General features: G+C 47.2%; 2 protein-coding genes and 1 long non-coding RNA gene across 6 annotated transcripts in view; 2 read left to right on the forward strand and 1 right to left on the reverse strand.

Annotated features, from left to right (window-relative positions):
* Positions 1 to 546: 546 nt before the first annotated feature.
* LOC128107203 (uncharacterized) lies at positions 547 to 3,498 on the reverse strand. 2 transcript variants are annotated; one of them, XR_008216999.1, is made up of 3 exons: positions 3,399 to 3,498; positions 2,399 to 2,436; positions 547 to 1,844 (listed from the first exon to the last, which is right to left on the reverse strand). It is a non-coding gene; the product is annotated as an uncharacterized LOC128107203 (long non-coding RNA). The 2 variants fall into 2 exon arrangements; XR_008216998.1 differs by having other exon boundaries at positions 547 to 2,436.
* Positions 3,499 to 3,545: 47 nt separating this feature from the next.
* Positions 3,546 to 8,955, forward strand: Polr3d (RNA polymerase III subunit D). Of its 2 annotated transcripts, none has more exons than XM_052732824.1 (9): positions 3,546 to 3,668; positions 3,868 to 4,037; positions 4,645 to 4,688; positions 5,730 to 5,881; positions 6,024 to 6,148; positions 6,942 to 7,113; positions 7,479 to 7,744; positions 7,908 to 8,060; positions 8,313 to 8,955. In XM_052732824.1, the coding sequence occupies exons 2-9, from the start codon at positions 3,873 to 3,875 to the stop codon at positions 8,325 to 8,327; spliced, it is 1,092 nt and encodes a 363-aa protein (XP_052588784.1). In that variant the 5' UTR covers positions 3,546 to 3,668; positions 3,868 to 3,872; the 3' UTR covers positions 8,328 to 8,955. The 2 variants fall into 2 exon arrangements, with proteins under 2 accessions (XP_052588784.1, XP_052588783.1); XM_052732823.1 differs by having other exon boundaries at positions 3,548 to 3,668; positions 8,200 to 8,955.
* A 123-nt stretch (positions 8,956 to 9,078) lies between these two features.
* Piwil2 (piwi like RNA-mediated gene silencing 2) overlaps positions 9,079 to 17,938 on the forward strand; it is a 76,677-nt gene continuing 67,817 nt past the window's right edge. For both annotated transcript variants that reach the window (XM_052732820.1, XM_052732822.1), the window contains exon 1: positions 9,079 to 9,292. The gene's annotated coding sequence lies outside the window, so the exon portion shown is untranslated. The remainder of the gene's footprint in view (positions 9,293 to 17,938) is intronic.

The raw sequence follows: 17,938 nt of genomic DNA on the forward strand, positions 1-17,938 counted from the left end.
GCTTGCCAACAGCCTGATCTTATAGAAGCAGTTTCTCAGTTGAGGCTCCCTCCTCTCCAGTGACTCCAGCTTGTGTCAAGTTAACATAGAACTAGGCAGCACACTATCCCACTAATCCTCTTCCTCTTCCCAGCTAGCTGCCCTTCTGCTTTTCTGTATTTGTGCAAGTGATTCCGTGAGCTTCATTAGGGCTGTTTAAGGGAACATGAGCATCTTACCACGACACCACTGAAGAAACAGGTCTTTCCTTTCCTCCCATCAACTTTTAACTACCTGCAAAGTCCTCAGAGAGGAGTGGGGATCCATGAGGCCCTCCATTTTTATTCTTACATTTTTAGTAATGATGCATCTTAGCACAGTACTTTTTTGTTTGTTTGGTTTTGTTTTGTTTTTTTGAGACAGGGTTTCCCTGCACAACAGTCCTGACTGTCCTGAAACTCATTCTGTAGACCAGGTTGGCCTCAAACTCATAGACATCCACCTGCCTCTGCCTCCCGAGTGCTGAGATTAAAGGTGTATGCCACCACCACCCAGCTAGCACAGAACTTTTTTTTTCACTTTTTAAAAATTTATTTTTCTACTATCAGCTTGATACAGTATAAATTCTTATCCTAATTGTGAAATGTTTCACTGAGGCTTGCCCAGTGATTGAGTAAAACCAAAACTTATTATAAGCCACAGTCATCCTAGGGTCCCCCCTGCTATGTAGCCTCCCTGGTTCTGTGGGTTGCAGTCTGATTGTTCTTTGCTTTATATCTAGAATCCACTTATGAGTGAGTACATACCATGTTTGTCCTTCTGGGTTTGGGTTACCTCACTCAGGATGATTTTTTCCTAGTTCCATCCATTTGCCTGCAAATTTCATGCTGTCATTGTTTTTCTCTGCTGAGTAGTACTCCATTGTGTATATGAACCACATTTTCTTAATCCATTCTTCAGATGATGGGCATCGAGGTTGTTTCCAGGTTCTGGCTATTACAAATAGTAGCACAGTACTTTTTAAAAAAGTTCTTATTCTATGTGTATGAGTGTTTTTGCTCACATGTATGCATGTGTACTGTGAGTTTGCCTGGTACCCCCAGCAGCCAAGAGAGCACCAGATCACCTGAAACTGGAGTTATAGACAGCTGTGAACCACTCTGTGGGAGCTGGGAACAAGAACAAAGGCTCTTAATTATGGAGGCATCTCTCCAGCCCTCTAGTGCAAATAATTTTTGAAAGCAATTTAGTAGTATTGATGATGAACCACAAAATACTCTCATCAAAAATAGTCTAGCCACTATGGAAGTCAGTTTGTTGGTTTTTCCAAAATTAATCATCAATCATACAAATCACCAGGTGCACTCCTTTCAGAGAAATGAAAATTTGTATTTATACAAAAAGCTGCAAGTTTGTTCACAGCAACTTTATTCATAGTGTCCACAGACTAAACAACCCAGATGTCTTTCAAAGGATGGGCTAAATAAACCATAGATACTCAGCGGAAACAAAACAAACCAATGATACATACCACTTGGATAGTAGAAACAGAATTATGGCGATAAAAAAAGTAGCCACAAAAGCTGAGCATGATGGCACATTCCTTTAATTCTAGCGCTGGGGAGGCAGAGGCAGATGGATCTCTGTGAATTGGACGTCAAGCCTTGTCTCTATTGTGAATTTCAGTTCAGCCAGGGGTACATGGTAAGACCCTGTCTCAAGGACAACAAAGCAAGTCACATGAAATAACAAAATGAGACTGGGCAGTGGTGGTGCTTGTCTTTAATCCCAGCACTTGGGAGACAGGGCAGGTGGATCTCCGATTTAGAGGCCAGCTTGGTCTACAGAGTGAGTTCCAGGATAGCCTGGAAAAACCAAAAGAAAAAAAAAAAATGGAGACCAGATTAGTGGTGGGAGGAATGGGGGAAGAGAAGGTTCAGCAGTAGGGGGGAGGTTGTATCTAAAAGGGCAGCTACAGGGACTCCTGTCCTGTTGAAAACGTCTTGTACCATGACTGTAAAAATGTCAATATTCTGGTTTTGATATAAGTGCTAGATCTTACTATTGGGGGAACAAAGGAAACAGAACTTGGGCTCTGATGCAACATTGTCACCGTCACCATCATCCTCATTCATAATCATCATCCTATCAAATAGCATCTTGGGATTGGGGATTTAGCTCAGTGGTAGAGCGCTTAAGGCCCTAGGTTCAGTCCTCAGCTGGGGTGGGGGGTGGGGAGTAAAGGAAACAGCATCTCATTTTGTAGGCCTAGCTGGTCTGAACTCACAGACACTGGCCTGCTTTTGCCTCCCAAGTGCTGGGTTTACAGGCATGCACCAACATGCCTGCCTCTCCACATCATTTTTTCTTTCCTCTTTTTTTTTTTTAATAACTGCATATGTATGACTTCAAAACTTACTTTTAAAATGTACACATTCTCTTTCCTAGGGATATAATCTAAAAGAAAACAAACAAAAAGTTGAATGTATCAAATGTACACTACTGTTATTTACAAGGGAATACCCATATAAATGAAGTGCCCAATCAGGTAAATAGATAAACTGTACCCTTCCATTAATCATTTGACACCAACAGAGGATACAATATTGTAGCACAATATAACAGTGCATCACAAATATTTTAATGGAATTCTAGCAGGAATAGTTTCCTTCCCTAGAAATACATAACGTTGCTACAGTTTTTTATTCATATTGGGGGGGTCGGTGGGGGGTAAAATTAAAGAACATTTTTTTTTTTCCGGATTAAATTACAACCATCCATCACCATAAAAGTTTTTTTCAGCTGGGATTGGAGATGCACACCTGTAATCCCAGCACTGAGGGGGGTAGAGAGGCAGGACTACTTCGAGTTCGAAGCCAGCCCGGTCTACTTAAATTCCAGAACAGAGAGGGTTACAGTGTAGGGTCGTTTTAAAACAAGCAAAAAAAACAACCAACCAACCAACCAAACAAACAAACAAAACCCAACTCCCCAGACTTTGACCAAGCTGTCACGAGCCCAGGCAAGCCAAGCCAAGCCAAGCAGAGCTACTGGCTGCTCTGCCCCAGCTGCGTTCAAACGTGACACACCCCAGGACCCAAGAGGAGGGCAAGGGAAGGCGCTGGCGAGGAAAGGGCAAGACCGGAGGTACAGTGACCACTCCAAGGTCAATGCAGAGAAGCTGCAGCCAGCCTTGGCCTGAGGCTACTCTGTCCCCAGCCCCATCCCGAGCGGCGACCGCACTGCTCCCAGAAGCTAAGCAGTGGGGGTGGGACTCCACACACAGCAGGTAGGCGACCTTGGAGCCCCACCACCGACCCTGACGACCACGCCTCCACTCCCTTCCAAGGGTCGAGACACGCCCCCCCCCCCCCCCCCCCCCCCCCCCCCCCCCCGAGTCACATCCCGCCGCAGCTCACATTTCCATCCCTTTATCCTTTTTTCGCCCTCTCAACCCAGCTTTTCCCGACTCCGGGAAGAACCGGGAAGAGAAGGCGGAGGGCAGCGAGGCGCCGTCGGATAAATACTATGGTCCGGTCCCGCCCCTTTGATGTCACTTCCGCCCCAGGGCAAGATGGCAGCGCCCGGTCCCTGCCACGCAGACTTCCGCCCGGCGGGGAGAGCGGGCGCCCGTGGCGGGTCGTGTCGGAGGTGAGGTCGTTGACACTCGGCGCGGAGCCTCAGCGCAGGTGCGTCAGGCGGTCCCGGGAAGAGGGCCTGCGGCGGGAGGTGGGGCGCTCCGGGAAGCCTCGCCACGTGGGACGGGGAGGAGCTGAGGCGCAGCGAGAGCGACGCACGGCCGGGGGGCGGGGGGCCACGTGGGTGGGGTTCCGCCCCGGGTCCGCGCGTCCTGCCGGTGGAGTCACTTGGTTACCCATTTTCCTCCAGGAACCATGTCGGAAGGAAACTCTGCGGGCGAGCCCAGCAATCCTGGAGGGCCGCGACCCCTTCTCTCTGGGGGCCGGGGGCTGATCGGCCGACGGCCCGCACCCCCCCTTACGCCGGGCCGCCTTCCCTCCATTCGCTCCCGGGACCTCACTCTTGGCGGAGTCAAGAAGGTACCTGCGAGCTTGTTTGTACAGAAACCCAAATACCTTGAGTTCCAGGCCGTAGGGATGCAACTCCTGATGTTCTTGTAGGGCCTGCAGTGTCCCTGATGGCATGTTAACCTCTCGGGAGACCTTCAAGTCAAGGTGCTGGTACCAAATACGGAGATGGTTTCACGTGCAGTTAAAAGGCAGGGAACCTAGTTAATTCAGGACGTTCAGAAGGACTTCTTATGTTTGGACACCTTTAAAAATCCCACGGAAGTCAGGCAGCCGTAAGCTTTTCTGGCAGTTTTGAGTGTTCAGAACCCTGTGGATGCCGGTACCAAAACTAATAATCTAGTATGTGATGACTCATAGGCGTGACCTTAGCTGATCTTTGCCCTCTTCCATTATGTACAAAACTGTAGATGTAATGACTAGGTCTGAAAGGAAAAAGCAGAATGACACGGAATAAAGTCACTTAGCTTTGCCTTGGGTGATTCTGGGAATTGTCCACTGTGTCATCTGTTTGTGAGTGCTGACAGATCTCTTTCTAAGCCTTTCCAGAATTGTTTCCCCAGTGAAACTGACTGGGCCCTATAGCACTTTGAAAACACTACTGTATTTTACTTTTCAGAAAACCTTCACCCCAAATATCATCAGTCGGAAGATCAAGGAAGAGTAAGTAGCTAAGACTAATGAATACTTACCCAGTATTGCCATGAATTCGTAATTACGTGTGTGGCTCAGAAATTTTAATTTATGCCATTAGTGTATTCACTAATGGCTCTCCCTTTGTCCCAGGTTAGGTAGAGGCACATTTGTTTTTGAGACAGGGTCTCTACATGGCCCTGAATATCCTGGAACTCCCTCTGTAGACTAGCTGACCTAGAACTCACAGAAATCTGCTTGCCTCTGCCTCCTGAGTGCTGGGATTAAGGTGCGCACTACCATGCATGGCTCCAAGGCACTTTGTGTTAGAGGTTTTCTTCTTCTTCTTCTTCTTTTTTTTTTTTTTTTTTTTTTTTTTGGTTTTTCGAGACAGGGTTTCTCTGTGTAGCTTTGCACCTTTTCCTGGAACTCACTTGGTAGCCCAGGCTGGCCTCGAACTCACAGAGATCCGCCTGGCTCTGCCTCCCCGAGTGCTGGGATTAAAGGCGTGCGCCACCGCCCGGCTGTTTCTTTTTCTTTTTTAACTGTAATAAATAGCTGAGATAATTTATGGAGAGAAAAATCTCAAGGTTTTGGAGATTTTAGTCCATGATGGGGTGGTTCTTTCGCTCTGTGGTGTGGCAATGGACACATGGCAAAGAGTACCTGAGGGAAGAAAGAAGTGGAGGAGAGGAGAGGAAAAGGAAACTTCAGGGGCTGAACAGCCATCATCCAGAAGGTTCCAGGTCTTGTAGTTTAGGCCACCTTCCAATACTGCTAAGGTAGGGCTGAGCTCCTCACACTTTGTCTCTCAAGTTCCTCTTCGTCCGAGCCTTTCTGCTTTCAGGCAGTGAAAAACAAAACAAACCCCCACATTTTGGACAAGAAGGTAAAGTAAAGGGAAATGAAAGGCCTTGCCTTACGAAAGAAGGAAAGGCTCCAGCAAGGGATTAGGTTCCGCTTCCCCTGATGTACTTACTGCCTCACGAACTCTGCTCAGGTGGATGAAACGGGGTGGGCAAGGAGGGTTAGTTTTCTCAGGCAGACCCTTTTATCTGTTCTCATTTCCAGACCAAAGGAAGATGTAACCATGAAGAAGGAAAAGCGTGAGCGGGATAGAGACCGCCAACGTGAGGGTCACGGACGGGGGCGTGGCCGCCCGGAAGTGATCCAGTCCCATTCTATCTTCGAGCAGGGCCCTGCAGAAATGATGAAAAAAAAAGGTACCCAGAAGGGATCCGTTCTGGGTTTCAGTTCACACTGCCTGAGAAAGCAGAGCAATGGAATTCTCCATTCCCAATTTGGTTTTCCTTGCTGTGGCCATCTTCCTTATTTATCCCTAGTGAACAGGATGATTTCCCACAGGGAACTGGGATAAGACAGTGGATATGTCAGACATGGGACCTTCCCATATCATCAACATCAAAAAAGAGAAGAGAGAAACAGACGAAGAAACCAAGCAGATCCTGCGCATGCTGGAGAAGGATGATGTAGGTACCAGGAGTCTGGGGGACAGGTGGAGCAGGTTTTCTCAGACCCCCAGCCCCCAGCCCCCAAATCATGAATGGAGACTTCTTATTAGTTATGAATAACTAGTTTAGGCTTGCCCCCCTAGCTCTTATAATTTTTTTTTTCCTTTTTTTTCCCCCAAGAAAAGGTTTCTCTGTGTAACAGCTCTGGCTGTCCTGGGACTCATGCTATAGACCAGGCTGGCCTCGAACTCACAGAGATACACCTGCCTCTGCCTCCTGAGTGCTGGGATTACAGGCGTGTGCCGCCACCATCTGACTAGCTCTTATAACTTATATTAGCCTATTTCTTTTTCATCTACATTTTGCCTCAAGGCTTTTTACGGTTTTTTTGTTTTTTTTCTTTCATTCTGTATGTCCTACTTTTCCTGCATCCTCTGTGTCTGGCTCTCTGTCATCTCCCTCTGTTTCTGCCTCATTCTCTTCTCTCCCGAGTCTAGATTTCTCCTACTTATTCTCTCTGCCCACCAGCCCCACCTATCCCTCTACTGGCTGGCTATTGGCTGTTCAGCTTTTTATTAGACCAATCAGGTTTCCTAGGCAGGGAAAGCAACAAATGCAGCACATCTTAGCATAGTTAAAGTAATATTCCACAACAGACAGGCTTCTAGGGAGCCAGGGCAGGGAGTGCAGGGCTCGCTGGTGTGCTGGAGCTTTTGGTCACGTTCACGAAGGAAGGAAAAGAGATGGGTACTGGAGTGGACCGTGACCTGGGCATACATGCTGACGTTTATGTGACTCAACGTTTCGGCAGTTCATCGATGACCCCGGGCTCAAGAATGACACACGGAACACGCCAGTGCAGCTGCCACTGGCTCACTCAGGGTGGCTTTTTAAGGAGGAGAGTGAAGAGCCAGATGTGAAGAAGCCTTTATCAGCTGGCCCCAAGGAAGAAGACATGGAAGTGGATGTGCCTTCTGTAAAAGGTATCCTGTGTCGGCTCACTTCTGTCCCCCAGCGGTCCCCAGAAGCCCTCACATGACCTCCAAGACTGCTGCTCACATCGCCTCCTTTTCGTTCCCACTCAAGAGTATAGGCACAGAACAAAGACAGATTTAGATTCTCTCCTCAGAGTTGACATGTCATTGTATAGCAGTGCACTTGGCCTCAGCTGTCCCGTTTTAGAGAAGTCACACACCTCTTGAATTTCTTTCTTGCTCCTCTTTATAACTGGCAGCTCCAGCCTCCTGGCTGAGCAGTGGTGGGATACATGGGTGGGAAGGGTTGGGAACGGTGAGCTGGCGTGGTGGGTGGCCACTTGATGTCTTTTCCTTTATCTCACTTTGGGCAGTGAAAGAGGAGCCACGGGATGAGGAAGAGGAGGCCAAGGTGAAGGCCCCTCCCAAAACAGCCAGGAAGACCCCTGGTCTCCCGAAGGACGTGTCTGTGGCAGAGCTGCTCAGGGAATTGAGCCTCAGCAAGGACGAGGAGCTGCTCTTCTTTCAGCTGCCTGATAGCCTTCCTGGGCAGCCACCCACTCAGGACATCAAGCCTATCAAGACAGAGGTGCAGGGCGAGGATGGACAGATGGTAGTCATAAAGCAGGAGAAAGACCGGGTATGCTCAGGAGCGAGTTCGGGGGAAATTGCAGGCTGATCGCTCTGGGACACAGTCCTTGTTGCAGAGATTTCTGCTGCAGATGCATTTCTCTTTGGGAAACAGAGTGGGGTTCGTTCGTGAAAGTTGTTGCCGAGTGTCTGTCTCCTGCTTCTTTCCACAGGAAGCTAGGTTGGCAGAGAACGCTTGTACCTTGGCTGATCTGACAGAGGGTCAAGTCGGCAAGCTGCTCATCCGAAAATCGGGGAAGGTGCAGCTCCTCCTGGGCAAGGTGACCCTGGATGTGACCATGGGAACAACCTGCTCTTTCCTGCAGGTGAGACCCTGGGAGTCAGGGAGAGGCTTCGGGAAGTACTAAGTGGCCTGTGCTGAAGCAGTGAGGGGGACTCTTGGGTACCAGGACCGAGGGCTGAGTTGGGTGTGTGGTTCTCACTGATGTCTCCGTTGAATGGCAGGAACTGGTGTCTGTGGGCCTTGGCGACAGCAGGACAGGGGAGATGACAGTCCTGGGGCATGTGAAGCACAAGCTTGTGTGTTCTCCCGATTTTGAATCCCTTTTGGATCACAGACACCGGTGAAGTGAACAGATGGAGGAGGAAGGTGACTGCCCACGGCTGCTGCCTGCTCCAGACGTTTTGTTCTCAAAGCCATGCAGCCCAGAAGGGACCCGCTTAGCCCACCCACTGCAGCCTTTGGCGGCTGTGGTTCCAGTTTCTCCCGATTAGAGCCCATGCTGCAGCCCCCACCCCACCCCCAGCAGCTGTGAATGGCACAGTGACCTTCCCACAGCATGAGTATGGAAGGGACATCCTCACTGCTGGGACTTGACCCTGCTATTTATTTTTTATTTATGTCTTAATCCCCACAACTGACTGCATCCTCCCAAGGTAGGATGGGGCAGACTTCTTGTTGGGGAGCCATGGGCTATGGGGATAGGAAGGGGAGGGGTTCCAGCAGGTAGGAAAGACTAGGGGTAGAGTTTGAGACTTGAGACTCAGTTCCAGCTCACTGGTTTCTGGTTCTGTGTTTTTGAACACACTGCCTAACCTTTCTGAGCCTCATATTCCTCCTCCGACAAACAGGAGGATAACACCTACCTCACAGGTTGGTGTGAGGATCAAATGGAATATTGTAGCTGAGAACTCCTTGCACAAGGCCAGGCATACATGATATATATATATGTGCCCCCAATAAATGTTAGTTTCCTTTTCCTTTGTTTGAGTCATTTCATTTACTAAACTAAACAAATGAACATTATACTCTCAAGAAGTAACTGTTTCTGCTCACATCCCTACTTTTTTTTTTGAGACAGGGTTTCTCTGTATAGCTTTGGAATCTGTCCTGGATCTTGCTTTGTAGACCAGGCTGGCCTCGAACTCACAGAGATCCACCTGCCTCTGCCTCCCGAGTGCTGGGATTAAAGGCATGCGCCACCACGCCCAGCTCACATCCCTACTTTTGTGACTTCATTGCTTTTTAAATTTTTTTTTTTTTTTTTTTTTTTTTTTTTGTTCTTTGGTGCTGAGCCTGGGACCTGGAGCATGCTAGGTAAGTGCACTAGCCGCAATGCCCAGCCCTCATCCATCCTTACTGTGCATCATCCCATTCCCACCCTGGGCTGATGGAGTGAGTGTTCATGTCAGCTCTTCTGGACCTTTCATCTTTACTGTCTTAGCCATCTGCTTCCTGTTGGACTTTCTGCTGGAAGAAGTTAGAGGCCCCTTTAGGTGGTGAAGTGGGCTGAGGCCTACTTTCCTGCAATGAGTGGCCAGTAGATTAACTTCTATAAAGATATTTCTCAAAAGAAATGTCTGGTGCCACAGAATTCCCACTACTACATCCAGTAGTAATAAAATAACAGAATAGGCCTGGCGGTGGTGGCGCATGCCTTTAATCCCAGCACTCGGGAGGCAGAGGCAGGTGGATCTCTGTGATTCGAGTCCAGCCTGGTCTACAGAGTGAGATCCAGGACAGGCACCAAAAGTACACGGAGAAACCCTGTCTCGAAAAACCAAAAAAATAAAATAAAAAAAAATAAATAACAACAAGCTTGGTGGATTGGGCTTTAGAAGGCTGGCGTTGGAGAAGTTCCCTCTGCCTCCTAACATCACCAGGTGTGCTGCTCAGCACGTCCTGTCTGCTTCCCGCTGACGTTCTTAGTGCTGCCTGTCACCTTGCTTGCTTTGTGGGATCATTGTGCTGTGTGTGGTGTTACCTTGCTTCCTTTGTGGGATCAGAAGAACATGGCTTTCTTCCTTGTCAGTAGGCCTGAGGCGTTTTCAAGTTGGAGCTCTGCTCTGCTGATATCTTAGCGTGTAACATCTATACTGATGAACTCCAGACTCAGTGAGGACTGCCAGCTTGCCTCTGTCCTTCTGCAGTCTGGTTTGTTGAGCACCACTGGGGCTTTTCCTGCAGAGCCTCTCAGGCTGCCCAGCCAGTGGTGTGAAGAGATTGAACCTTTAGTGACACCATTGTCCTGGAACCAAAAGCTCATACCCATCCTGTTGGGTCGTGGATTAGTCTTCATGGAGAATGGGAGGGAAGGGTTCCTTGGGAGCGTGTGCCATGGGAATCCAGTCTGGTCTAAGGCAGCTTTGATTAGCTCTGGGCTCCAGGCCTTTGTGCTTTTAAATAGCTGATGTACTGCCCTTGCGTCTCTGTGGGATCCCCTCGTTGTGATTCAGAGCCCTCCTCCTTTTTTTGGAGTAACCTTGTGTCTTTAGATGTTAGCTATTTTGCAATCCATAGTTCTTTGAGAATTTTTTTTTTTTTTTTAATTGAGACAATTTCTCTATATAGCTCAGTCTGGCCTCAAACTTTCAACCCTGCCTGAGTGCTTTAATTGCAGGCCTGCAACAACCATGGGCAGAAACCTTTGAGTTCTTTGAGTCCTCCAAGAAGAGCGTGTAGCACCTGTGCACTCCACGTTTAAAATGCCGTACCAGTGCGGCTTACGACTGTGGGTTCTCACCGCCTGTCTCTAGGTTCCAGACGCACGAGTTAGCGAGCCCATCGGCACCGGGCTGGGGAGAGAGGCAAGTCTGCTCTCTTGGCTGAGCCTCCGAAGCAAAGCATCCATCTCTACCAGCAAACATGTGCAAATAACGGGGAGTGGGAAGGCAGTTCATACAAGGGTGCAAATGAATGCAAATGTATTACTACCTGCATCTGTGTGTGTGTAGATTGTGTTAGAAACAGAGAGAATGATAGACTTGTTCATTTCCTGGTGTAAGCGACTGTGTAGACTTCAGTCAGGCCTGGGATTGCCTTCAACTCCACAAGTATCCTTGGGGAGAAAAAAAAATCACTTGTCCTCACTCAGTTTATTTTACTTAATTTTTTAAAAGATGACTGTGGTTGCCATAGCTGTTCTTGTATATAGTGTTACTTTTTTTAATTAAAAGGATTTCTTTGTGTGAGTTGGGGGCTCCTAACATGTGGAGGTCAGAAGACATCTTTAGGAGTCAGCTCTCAACTTTCTACCCTGTTGATACAGGATCTCTTGTTTCTGCCTTTTGTTTTTGTTTTGTTTTTTGTTTTTCTTTCTTTCTTTCTTTCTTTTTTTTTTTTTTGTATTCTTGGCTGTCTGGAACTCAATTTGTAGACCAGGCTGGCCTTGAATTCACAGTGATTGACCTGCCCCAGCCTCCCAAGTGCAGGGATTAAAGGTGTGCACCACCACAGTCCTGCCCTGCTGCTGCTGCTTTAAGCATGGGTTCCAGGGATGGGATTCAGGTCATCAAGTGCAGCAAGTACTTTTACCCAGCTCCCTAGTTTGCTTTTAATTTATTAAAAAAGACATATGTGTACCAAGTGCATGCCTGGTGTCTGCGGAGGTCAGAGGAGGGCGTCAGATTTCCTGGAGCTTGAGTTGTGGGTGGTTGTGAGCCACCACATGGGTGTTGGGGACCAAACCCAGGTCTACAGCAAGAATAAGTGCTCTTCATCTCTGGGCTGTCTCTCCAGTCCTCCTCCCCCCACCATGTTGCTTTTAAATTAGAATGAAAGTAAAGAATTTATTGAGTATGAGATAGGTAGGTCCCAGAAGCAGACACTGTGATCAGCAAGACTTAACTAAGCCAGTCTATTCATAATCATAAGAAGGCATGGAACCCTCCTATGGTTTCTGCACTCTTTCCCAGCCTCCTGAGTTACCCACTTCGGCTACACAGACCTTGCTGCCATGTCGCACGGTGGGTAGGCTGCACCTTTTTTTCCGTGTCTTTCCCCCAGGGTTAGGGTCAACTTTTCCCCAGGTGTTTGGAGGTCTTATTTCTGAAATCCTTTGGTTCTCTGAGACTCCCGAGCCGCTCTACATAAACCAGCAAACTCAAGTGTGGTGCTCTCCTCTTGTTGCCGGCCCTTAGGATGCTGCAGCCAGAGGGTGTGCGACTGAGACTAGCCAAGTCCCAGGTAAATCTAGGGCTACACGGCAAGGCTTTATTTAAAAAAAACAGAAAATTCACATTCCCGGTGCTTTTTACTCCTCTTCCCTGCCTCCCTTCTCTCTACGGCATTTGTCGCCCGTGATACTTTGACTTTTTATCTGATATCCCTATTAGAATATGACTGTAGAGCACAGATGAATTCTTGTACATAAGCGATATTTTAGTACATAAAATAGTTTCTTGAATGTAGCAGGCAGCCAGTAGTTCTGGTTGAAAGACTCAAGAAATTAACTATCATGTGCAAATTGCATGTGTTCTAGTCAACACCTACATTTCTAAGCAAATGTGTGAGAAAATTGATCCAGCTGTAACCTCCCTCCCTCTTCCAGGAAGAAGAAAGGGTCAGGCTAACCCTGTGGGTTGAGCTTTGTACTGCTTTGTGGTTTTCCCTTGTGGGTGTACAAACAGTACTCTTTTCCACTAATGTGTCACACGTACTCATAAATGTCAAAGGAATCATGGCAGGTGGAAGTTGCTTTGTACAGACTTGGTGCTTGCATCTTTGGGACCCCCACAACCCTAATGGTTGCCATGAGATAACTGTCTTTGGCCCTTGGCTGATTATAGCATGATTAATGGAAATGGCCTCCATAGGGTGGTGGTTCTCTGGTGGGTTGGGATTCTGCTGCTCCTGTGATGGGGAATACTACATGTCTTTTTTGTCTTTGGAAATGGGTAGTTTTTTTCATGTAACTCAGATTTGCTTTGAACTTCTATATAGAAGAAGCTGGCCTTGAACTCCTGATCTTCCTCACTTTGTCTCAGCTGGGATTAGAGGCATGTACCAGCACACCCAGCGGACATAACCGTTTTGAAAAACAACTCTTAAGATTGCTTCTAGGTTCTCATTAAAATTGAACACCTGGGGTAGGGGTGGTGGTGATGTGCCTCAATGGGTAAAGGACCTGTTATCCAGCCTCATGTCTAAGTAGGGACCTGTCTTTATGGTGGAAGGAGAGAGAACCAATTGTATAGTTCTCCGACCTCCACACGTGCCATGGCATATGCACACATATACATACATACATCATACATAAATAATTAAAAAAAAACACTTGGCAGAGTGTCCCAACTTGTACTTGTCAAGGCCTCATGACAGATGTTCCCCTTTTGAGGTGGGCTAACTCAGATTCAACATCTAGCAAGGGCCTAGCCCAGCCTTTCATGTCACAGTACTACAGTGTATTGCAGTATGCTGGCCTGGCATTCAGCTCTGTTGATATGGGGGGGCTGGGAGGAGGGACAGCAGTTCTCCCTTTGGTAAAATTTATCCTCTGCTCCACAGCCCAAAGCAAAGCCTCTGGCTCATGAAGCTCCCAGTTCACAGAGGTGTCCTAACATGCCAGACCCTGCTTCACTGATGTTTGCTAAGCTGACTCCAGCGGTGTTCCCAAGGGCTGTTATGGCAGCGTTCTCCCCAGATGTGTGGAATGGAAAATGGATGTGTTTGCTCCACTCAGTGGACAGCATTCAAAGCTTTTCTCATAGCACTGGCCAATACTATTTTTACTGACTCCGACTCCTGACAATAGCCTATCTGTTTGGTTTGCCATTTGGAAAACTACAGACTGGCAGGTTAGAGATTTCCCTTTTTGGAACCATGAAACATGGTTAGAAGCTGATAGAAACAGTTGGGTCAATCATGTAGATGCCCATAGTGAAGGTTCATTCTCTAATGAACCAACTGAAATTGGCATGGGCTGAAGCTGTACCTCTCAGGTTGCCACCTTTGGTACTTGGATCTTTGTGTCCTAGACTTGGCAGCACACCCATCACCACAGACTGAGCACCAGCTAAAGGACCCATGTTTCACATGCACAGGCTGCTACTGCACAGACCCAACCACAACTAATAAAAGTTCAACTATCAACTAGGCATGGTAGCGTTTATACCTGTAAATCCAAGCACTAAGGAGTCTGAGGACAGGAGGATTCCTGCAAGTTGAAGGCCAGCCTGGGCTACATAGTTCCAGGCCAGGTTTTGGATATAATGCAACTCTATAAAAATCCAAAATAGAAAAAGAAGAGGCAGGCTGTAGTTGGTAGGACCACTTGACTTGCATGAACAAAGCCCTGATTTTGATTCCCAACACTTTGTAAACAGTGTGATAGTACATGCCTATAATGCCTGCACTCTGGAGGTGGAGGGGTAGGAGGATCAGAAGTTCAAGGTTAGCCTTAAACTTAAGGCCAGTCTAGAATACGTGAGATCAAATAAATAAATACATAAATACATAAACTGTCTCTTGTAAGGGAGACACGGCACAGCATGAGGCCCTTGAACTTTTCTGTGTCAGCTTTCATTGGCCGTGACAAGTATTCAGCAGAAACAGTTGGAAGGAACTTAAAAGATCACAGTCCAGGTCAGCTGACTCCGTTGTTTCTGGATGTGTAGTTTGGGAGAATGTCACAGTGAGAAGATGTAGTGGAGCAGAGGAGCCCACTCATGGCAGAGGAGAAGCAGAGTCAGGAAGGGACTAGGAGAAGGTGTGCTTTTTATTTCTTTAGACTATTTACTTACTTTTTGTATGTGAGTGTTTTGCCTGCATGTATTTAAGTGCACCATGTGCATGTCTGGTACTTAAGGGAGTCCAGAGAGGATGCCAGATCCCCTGGAACTTGAGTTACAGACAGCTGTGATTTGTATGGGTGTTAGGAATCAAACCCTGAATCCTCTGCAGGAGCAACAAGTGCTCTTAGCTGCAGAGTCTTCTTGCCAGCTCCAAGACACACCCCCAATGGCCATCTTCCTCCAACTAGGCTCTTCCTCCCAAGCCTCCAGCACCTCCCAGTAGGGCTGTTGAATTATGAATCCATCAACATATTTGCCTACTATTAATGAAGTCAGACCCTTTATATGTTCAATTCCAAAAATCCCTATCAGCTGACAAACTTTTTTGGTTTTTTTTGTTTGTTTATTTGGTTGGTTGGTTTTTCGAAATAGGGTTTCTCTGTGTAACAGCTCTGGCTGTCCTGGAATACACTTTGTAGACCAGGCTGGCCTCCAACTCACAGAGAGCCGCCTGCCTCTGCCTCCCAAGTGCTGAGATTAAAGGCCAAACCTTTTTTAAAACAAATGAACCTTTGGCTTTGGTGGGAGGGGGGCGTCATTTCATATTAAAACCATAATACCGTGATATCACCCAACCTTTGACACTCTAAAGGCTGCTAGCTCACTGCTGTGGGCCCCTTTTTCAGGTTCTGTCCTTGCTGCCCCAGTTTAGTGAGGTGACTGAGACACCCCACTGTGGCTCTTGAAAAGAATCTTAACTATGGTTTCCAACTTTGTAGACGTTTTTCAGCCAAACAAAGACAGCTTGTTCTGGCAGTAGGCTCTCTAGCCTTTCAAGGTTGTGAGAGAACACTGCTCACTACACACAGACGTTTGGTACTGTGGAGCAAAGAAATGGCCGCCTCAGAATTCAACTCAAATCGGTTTCTGACTCTACCTTTGATTTTGTTTGAATGTCCCTTTGAAAACTCATGATGACATTTAACTATCACTGGAACAGCACTGGGAAATGGGGAGCCATAAGAGGTGATGAAGTCACCAAGACTCCACTCTCAGATTCATGCTGTTACCAAGGGTAGGACCTAAGAGCCCACAATAGTGAGCTAGTAGAACCCAAGAGGGTGTCAAAGATTGGATGATATGGTTTTAATATGAATGAGGCCCCCCGCCCTCCCCACCCCCCGCAAAGATTTCCTTTGTTTTATAAAAAGTTTGTCAGCTCATAGAGTTTTTTTGGTATTAGATAATAAGGGCTCTGACTCCATTAATAATAGGTTAAGTATGTTAATGGATTCATAAAAGGGAGCGCTCTCTTCTCTCTCTCTCTCTCTCTCTCTCTCTCTCTCTCTCTCTCTCTCTCGTGTGTGTGTGTGTGTGTGTGTGTGTGTGTGTGTGTGTGTTTAGTTCCTGGCTCTCCCTGTCTTATCTCGTGTGTTGGATGTGATGTCTTTCACTGTGTTAAGATGGAGCAGGCAGACTCTCACCATACACTGCCCTTCAATTTTGGACATTCACCCTCCAGAACTGTGAGAAGTAAATTGATTTCCCTTGCAAATTGCCCAGCTGTAGGTATTGAGCTAAGTAGACTAAGATAATATCAACTTCCCTTTTGGGGATCCACATAGCTAGTATCTTAGTGGTTTGTTGTTTCTGTAGAACAGTGTCTGGACTGAAGGGGAGTGGCTTATTTTGGCTTACAGTTCTGGGGTTTCTATGGAGGTCCACTGAGGCAGATAATTGGGGGTAAAGTTGACCTGTGAATAGAGGCATATGTGTAAGAGAAACCAAGAGGACACCAGGCTTGCTTTATGAAGTTGAAAAAAACTACACCACTTGAGAAACTGAGAGTGTATTAATGGGCTATTCAACTAGCCATATTAGAAATCAGATTTCTTTGTTTAATTTTTTATATTACATCTAGTGTTTGGGGTGCACTCATGCCCCAGCACACATGTGGGAGGCCGGAAGACAGCTTGTGAGAGTCACTTCTCTCCTTCTCCCACGTGGGTCCTTGGGGTCTGTTAGGCTTAGGTGTAAGTGGTTCTACCCACTGAGCCATCTCACCAATCCAGAAGTCAAATTGGAAGATGAGATTTTATGGGGACAAATCATATCGAAGCTACAGCAAGCAAGACATTTGGGTTACTGGCAAGGGCTGGCTCTTTTTTTAATGATTTTCTGGGTTCTAATCAGGATGAAGAGGGGAGCTGGAAAGGCGGGAGCGCGACAAGAACCAATGGGATAACTGTAGTCCAGCAGCTGGCAGGCTTGAGACCCAGGAAGACCATGTGTTTCTGCTTGCATCTGAAGGCAGGAGAAAGCTGATACCCCAGTTTGAAGGCTGTTAAAACAGGAGAACATTTTTAGTTGAGGGAAATTCAGCCTTTACGTTCTGTCAGGCCTTTAATAGAGTGGGTAAGCTGGGCCGAATTAGGGCAGGGCATTCTGGCTTACTATTTCTTCTCCTCCCTCCTCCTCCTCCTCTTTCCTCCTCCTCCTCCTCCTCCTCCTCCTCTTCTTCCTCCTCCTCTTCCTCCTCCTCCGTCTTCCTCTTCTTCTTCCTCTTCTTCTTTCTTCCTCCTCCTCCTTCTTCCTCCTCCTCTTCCTCCCTTTTTTTCCTCCTCCTCCTCTTGGTGAAAAGGTTTTTAAAATGTGTTGCATTTATTTATGTGTGCATGTGGATGGGCCACCTGTCATGGTAGGCATGTAAAGGTCAGAGAACAACTTTCAGGAATCTGCCTCACCTTGCATCATTGACACCTCCTCCCCCATTTTATGTGTATGGGTGCTTTGCCTGCATGTATGTCTGCGTACCACGTGTGTGCAGTTTCCAGGAAGACTAGAAGTGCCAGAAGAGGGTGTCTGTCATGTCCTCTGGACGAGCAGCCAGTGCTTTTAGCCATGAGCTGTCTCTCTAGCTCTGATTCCACCTTTTGGGTTCTGGTGGTTGAACTTGGGTCATCAGTCTTGGCTGCAGTAGTTGCCTTTACCAGATTGAGTCAGCTTGCTGGCCCCAAATAGGTTCTCTGTTGTAGAATATTATTTTAAGCTGTGTTGCATTTGTTTATGCTGTGGAACATTTGTTTAATGATGCAAAAGATGTGTTGCATTCTTGATGTTGCATTTTTGTAACTCTGTGAAGCTGTGTTATTTTGCCTGTCTAAAACACCTGGTGGTCTAATAAAGAGCTGACTGGCCAATAGGAGGCAGGAGAAAGGATAGGTGGGGCTGG

The sequence above is a fragment of the Peromyscus californicus genome, unplaced genomic scaffold (assembly GCF_007827085.1).
Source record: "Peromyscus californicus insignis strain IS unplaced genomic scaffold, ASM782708v3 Scaffold_12__1_contigs__length_115047231, whole genome shotgun sequence".
Classification (NCBI taxonomy): Eukaryota; Metazoa; Chordata; class Mammalia; order Rodentia; family Cricetidae; genus Peromyscus; species Peromyscus californicus.